At 46.3% G+C, this 6,754-nt stretch overlaps 1 protein-coding gene across 1 annotated transcript in view; it reads left to right on the top strand.

Moving 5' to 3' along the window:
* pamr1b (peptidase domain containing associated with muscle regeneration 1b) overlaps positions 1 to 3,687 on the top strand; it is a gene marked incomplete at its 5' end in the record, with an annotated part of 27,662 nt that extends 23,975 nt beyond the window's left edge. Inside the window, 5 exons of the mRNA XM_083666470.1 lie at positions 145 to 316; positions 655 to 721; positions 1,101 to 1,327; positions 1,593 to 1,981; positions 2,545 to 3,687. Of these exons, the coding sequence (XP_083522596.1) occupies positions 145 to 316; positions 655 to 721; positions 1,101 to 1,327; positions 1,593 to 1,981; positions 2,545 to 3,114 (1,425 nt within the window). The 3' untranslated portion in view covers positions 3,115 to 3,687. The remainder of the gene's footprint in view (positions 1 to 144; positions 317 to 654; positions 722 to 1,100; positions 1,328 to 1,592; positions 1,982 to 2,544) is intronic.
* Between the last annotated feature and the right edge of the window lie 3,067 nt (positions 3,688 to 6,754).

The following is a 6,754-nucleotide window of genomic DNA, read 5'->3' as shown; positions in this document are numbered from 1 at the left end:
AGAAATCAGAGGACGGGCCTGAGTAACATATATTTTCTCTCTTTCTCTCTCTCTCTCTCTCTCTCTCTCTCTCTCTCTCTCTCTCTCTCTCTCTCTCTCTCTTTCTCTCTCTTTCTCTCTGTTCCCTTTCCACCGACAGACAAGAGCTGTCCTCCTCTCCCCCGGCTCTACCATGGGTATCACCAGCTGGTGCCAGGGCTGGTACCTGAGACAGTGGAGTTCTTCTGTAATCACTCCTATGCCCTGAGTGGTGAAACCCATCGCACCTGCCAGCCAAATGGCTCATGGGATGGCACTCAACCCCTGTGTGTAAGAGGTAGGTACTGCACTGAATGGATTAGTAGTTTGAAGTTTCTGTGTGTGTGTGTGTGTTTGTGTGGGTGTGTGTTTGTGTCTGTCTGTCTGTCTGTTCCTCTAAATAGTGGTTATCTGAGACAGAGATATGGCACCCCTGCCAGTTTGGCATTTTATACAGACTCTGTCATCTCCTCTAATCAAACCTCCATTCATGATCATAATCTGAGCAGCTGTCTGACAGTAGGTGTTAATGAGAACCCTGTGTGTCTGTGTGTGTGTGTGTGTGTGTGTGTGTGTGTGTGTGTGTGTGTGTGTGTGTGTGTGTGTGTGTGTGTGTGTTTGTGTGTGTGTCAACAGCCTGTCGAGAGCCCAAGGTCTCAGAGCTGGTGAGACAGAAAGTCCTGCCGCCACAGGCCCCATCCAGGTATGCATATCAATGCAGTTAGGTGTAATGTTACATAGCGGACATAAAGATTTACATTATATTCATAAAAGTGCCAGACACAAGCATATGTAGTATATCAGCTCTATATTGTTATGTGTGTTAGCAAACCATATATCCAAACCACATTCATATAAAAATGAGACATAACCATATACTATAAATGTTAACACTAGACATTTGTTTATGATCATCATTATGCACATAGAACCTGAGAACAATAACAGATCAGTGTCAACCACTGAACCACGAGTTTGTCTATCTGATATTACACTTTAAAACACACACTACTTAATCACACTGGAACCCACGTGTGTCATTTCAATAAGGACATTTCTGTGGCCCCCTCTCTCTCCCTCAGGAAGACCCCTGTGCACAAGCTCTACTCTGGGTTTGGGAGGGAGTTTCCGTCCGTCGGTCCCACCAAAAGTCCTCCGGTCCTATCCCAGCTGCCTCAGGGCTTCCATCACCTCTACACACACATAGAGTATGAGTGTGCCTCTCCATACTACCACCACTCTGGCAGCGCACGCCGCACCTGCCTCAAGACAGGGAAGTGGAGCGGGCGTCATGTCTCCTGCTCACCAGGTGAGGGCAGCAGAGTACTGTTACTCATAACAAGGAGAGGTTGTTTCTCCCTGTGCATGCTCTAGTAGAAAGGGCACAAGACTCAAAGCATATAAATCAAGCAAAGGGTGTTGTGGGATGAATCACTCATGAAATATCAAGTGTTGATGTATTACTCCGGAAAATTGGAAGCCTAATATCTTCCTTTTCCTGCCCACCCTTTTCTCTCCTACACCCTTCTTTCCATATTTCTCTCTCCTCCTCTCCTCCCATCTCATCCTGGCAGTGTGTGGGAAGCATCCGACCTTTGACCCAGAGAGGTCAGCAGAGTCACACTGGCCCTGGCTGGCCGCCATCTACCACCGCTCCACCAACGGAGCCGTCACCAAAGGGGACAAGACAGCCAGCCTGGCAGGGTCACTGAAGAAGGGGGCAGGAGGTGGGGATGGGGATGGGGCAGGAGCTGGGGCCGGGGCCGGGGCCCAGGACAAGACTTCTGGCTGGCAGCTGGTGTGCAGCGGGGCCCTGGTGAACCAGCGTAGTGTCGTGGTTGCAGCCCACTGTGTGACTGAGCTGGGGAAGCTGTACCCTCTGGACACGGCCAAACTCAAGGTGGTGTTGGGGAAGAACTATCGCAGTGACCTCAGGGAGACCAAGGGTTTGCAGCATCTCAGGGTGAGTGTGGTGATGGGGGATCAGAGAGGGGTACATGGGGTGGAAAAAGCCCATGGTCCACCACCTATAAGACTTGCTATACGGTTCATAACTAGACACTTATATTATCAAATCTTTGCCCAACTGCAAGTAACATACCATTAAGCCTACAACTAACTATGACATTTGAAAAAATACAGTATTACTGTTTTGTGCGTCATAACACATTTCCCAAAGAGAGCACTGTGCAGGAGAGCATATTAATTAATTTCTCTGCACATGACTGTCAGTGAGTCATTGGGTTGCCAGGTAACAAGAAAAGCTTATAGTCACACAGAGAGCCAATCTGTGCCCCTGCTGTTGAGTTTGGCACACGGTCTCTCTTATTTCCAATCTCTTCTTTCGCTGTTCATCTCTTCTTTCTCTAGCCATCCCTTTTTCTCTCTCTCTGATGAACCCTCCTTTCTCTGACCATTCGTTTTTTCCAAAGACCATTTTTTCCTCTCTCTAAGATCATTCCTCCTATCTGCAGCCTCCCCCTCTCTCTTCTCTTTCTCTAACGCCTCTCTCCTCTGAACCCTCAGGTTGCCTCCATCTCTGTCCACCCTAACTATGACCCGCTGGTGCTGGACTCAGACCTGGCTGTATTGAAGCTGCTGGACAAGGCTCGGATTGGGGAGCAAGTTCTGCCTGTCTGCCTCCCAAACACCCAGGGGGGAGAGGTAGCCTCTAAGCAGGGCCTGGTGATGGGCTGGGCCCCACTGCCAGACCCCAGTATCGGGGAAGAGGAGCGGGCTAGGGTGGGTGTTGTGCACCTAGCTGACGTGGTGCCCTGTGAGCGGCAGTACGCCCGGAACGGGGTACCTGTGAGCGTTACGGACAACATGCTATGTGGCCACCAGCGACCAGACTATGGCCCGTCTAACATCTGCCCCGCGGACACTGGGGGTATCCTGATCCTCCCTGCCCCGACCACATCCCCTACCAACAAGGCCCAGGACCCCCCAGGGGGGCAAGATGAAATAAAAGGGGTGTGGCGGCTCCTGGGGTTGGTGAGTTTCGGGTATGACCAGGGAGAGTGTGACCCAGAACTCTTCACAGTGTACACACACACGGCCAACTTCAAAGACTGGATAGAAAGCAATATGAAATAAAATAAAACAGACTTCAGGACTCTTCATCTCCCGGTATGTCTCTTTATCTCTCTCTCACCCCTCATCTTCTTCCTTCTCTCTCTTTCTTGCCCATCTCTGCCTCACCATATTCCTCTTCTTCCTATTCCCCTCTCTCCTCCTCTTTTCCTCAAGGAGTGTGGTCAGTAAGAGCAGAAGTAACACTGGACTGCGCAGTGCGCTGACATAGTGGATATGGCCATCGGCCAACCCTCAGCACAGTACTTCATTATTCAGGTCCTTTCACCTGATGCTATAGACTTGAAATTGACCAAAGAACCAGTTCCTCCAAGTCCTCTGGGCAATTCTGGTTCTCATTGTATTCTTTGGTATGTACATATACTGTAATGTAATGTATTATTATTCTTGCTCTTCACATGACTCAAGGGATGTACATATTGTATAGAAGGACAGTAAAGTCCTGACATTTTTTATTAAATATATGTGGTTGTGGCGTAAATACACTGTAGTCGAGCTGGGATTATTCATCAAAAGTGTGATTCTGTGTGCCTTCAGGTGATATTAATTCAGAGGAGACCCATAACATTATGATGAATGGAGGTCAGAGAGGAAAACCTGCCGCTTGCTATGTAAATCAGACACACATTTGGCCTGAGATAAAACATTTTAATTAGTCCAGGTCAGGTCAAACACAATTAAATGCAGCATTCAAACAACCATACATTGAAATCATTATTGAAAATGATTCATAGATGTGTGTGTGTGTCCCTTTTTGTGTGTACCTGCCCATGCAGAGCGATAAAAAAAGAAAGAAAAAGAGAGATGACAGGGTTGGTTGAGAATGTGTAATGGTTCCTTACCGCCATCAGGTGGCAGTATAAAAACACACATCTCCATGAAGGGGATAGCCTGCCATGAGCGTATCAGCTCAGCTAGTGTGAGTCTGAAGAGCAACTCGATCGATACTCACCCCACCCCTACTTACTGAAGATGCACTGATTGTAGATAAATACTACATCTACATTATTGGTGTAGATGTATTGACTGTATTTTACCTGCATAATTGTTATGAAAAATGATCTCCAACTATATACTAGGGCTGTCAGTCAATTAAAGCAATATGTTGATTAATCTTTTCATTATAGTTAATTTATCTACCCATTTCATTCCCATAGATGAAGACAAAAGGACTTGCTGGAACCAAGCGTCCTTGATACAGTACTCCATGGCTACATACTACTCACTCTAGCTTTAACTTCTTGTCCTTGCCCCTGTAGAAATCAGATTAATTTGTTTAAAAAATGTGTTATCAACCAAAGAACAGTTGATTTATCTATTTGATTAATCAATTAATCTTTACAGCCCTACTATATACTAACATGATTATATAGTGTCTATTTGCTAAAAACGATATTAAAGTCATCCGCAACCTGATTAAGAATATTGTAAGATCATCTTGTTATACTTATGATGCTCATGTTTTATATAGTGGTGCACTAAAATGTGGTACTTGCTATGTAATCATCACCAACCATACCACCACAGACTGTAACCATGAATACGGAACTCCCTTCCCCCTGAGAACAAAGGGGCTGATTTTCCTTGTAGTAACTAATGAATTGTGAGATGTGGTGATAGAATGAGAGACTACTCAGTATGGATCTCTATAGGAGGAGGACTAGCCACCATGGACCACAGCTACCACACCCCAGGTGGGCAGAGGTGTCAACCTGGTCTGGAATGATACAGAAAGAGATCAAAGCACAAACCAATGGGATATATTGTATGTCGTGTGTGTGTGTGTGTGTGTGTGTGTGTGTGTGTGTGTGTGTGTGTGTGTGTGTGTGTGTGTGTGTGTGTGTGTGTGTGTGTGTGCGTGTGTGTGTGTTTTGTTCTCTTCCATACATTGCCGTTAAACTCCCTTCCCCCACCCTGTAATCTCTCTCTCTCTCTCTCTCTCTCTCTCTCTCTCTCTCTCTCTCTTACACACACATGCACGCACACATATCCACACGCACGCGCGCGCACACACACACACACACACACACACACACACACACACACACACACACACACACATTAATCATGGGAAGAAAGGACGACTCTGAAAAAGAAAGGTGGGGAGAAAGAGAGAGGAAGAGGTGGATAGAGAGATAGAGGAAGGGAAATCTAATGACCAATTCCTACTGGGACAATTTTGCTGCCAACAGGAGGCATTTTGCCCGATATTCTTATTTGCCCAACCTTCTCATTTGCCCAATCACATGAGTGAATCACAGCTTTTATTTGGAAGGATAGCTGGCCGGCCAGATAGCTATTGTGCCTAAGGAGTTTTTTCTAATTACAAATTAATATAAACTAATTATATTGCTTGAAAGAATTATAATTAGCTAGCTAGCAAAGCAGGCTGGTGCTAGCCGGCTATTTAGTAAGCTAGAAAGCTAAGCCTGTGTGTCATCATAAAGAAATAGTCAGGCCTCAGCAATGTTGCAAGTTAAGACAAGTTAGTGAGGCAAATCGTTGATACCTTCAGAGTAGTTAGGTAGTTCTTATCTTTCTTGTCCTAGCAGGTGTAACCTGTTCAGCTCTGATAGTGATCCTGGCATAGAAAACATCCAACGCGTATTCCTAAAACATGAGTCAACTCCTTCCAACTGAGCCACACTGGGAAAATCAAAATCATTTCTGAAAGTGCATTGCAGAAAACCACTATCTGCAGTTGATTGAATACTGATGAAGGGGATCTGCCTTCCATGTGTGTGTGGTTGGCAGATAAATTCCTCTTGTTTACACACTCTATGAATTGTGAGAATGAGATGGGGTTGGTAAAGGCTTCCATTGCGTCTCTGCTCTGGCAGGAACAACATGTACAAAGGATATTATGCTATTTGGAGTGTGAAGGAAGTTGGAAAACGTAACATTGCGACATCGTTTTGCACAGGAAGAGCATTTATGAAAGCTTTTGCATCCCTTTCTTCCCCTGTTTACTGGAAATGGACAAGAGCTTCATTTAGCCCCAGAATTCCCGGAGGTGAGAGCTCCTCCACCAACTGGAACCAGGCTCTTTCTCAGGCCCCTGTTAGCTCATAGGGCATCGTCAATAGGGAAATGCCCAACACTTACCCAGAACTTGACTGGCTGGGAACTAGAGCTGGACCACGCCATCCGTAGAAACTAAGTACCTGACAATGCTGAGAAAGTGATGCCATGAGGGCTCTATAGTTTGCACTGAAGAGGCAGAGGGGCAAGGCACTTAACACCCAGATATACACAAAATGTTCGTTCACAGTCCAGTTTCCCACTCAGGCCCGACTGCACTATCGATGTCGCCAGCATTGCGTGTTCTTTAGAATAGAGGAGAGAGATCCGTCTTGACTCACCCTGTTGGCGCTGATGGCTCTACACGCAATACACTCATTGGTTTTCAAGCGAAAGAGAATGAAAGAACAAAGAGATCTCTCTCCATCCTGTCGACAAGGCAGCAGCGTGAGATTGCTCCTCTGATGTCCTCAGGGTTCTGTCATGGCCATAGAGACTTCATTTACATTTAACCTTGCAGGTGTTCTGTGAGGTCTTTACCTCCCCATCCTAACCCCACCCTCAACCCCCCACCACCCTCAAGCTCCTCATCTACCCACCCTGCCACCCCTTTTCCCCAGCC

Source organism: Argentina silus (genome assembly GCF_951799395.1).
Source record: "Argentina silus genome assembly, chromosome: 3".
NCBI lineage: Eukaryota > Metazoa > Chordata > Actinopteri > Argentiniformes > Argentinidae > Argentina > Argentina silus.
Note: the sequence above shows the minus strand (reverse complement) of the source record. Positions and strands in the feature narration are given on the sequence as shown.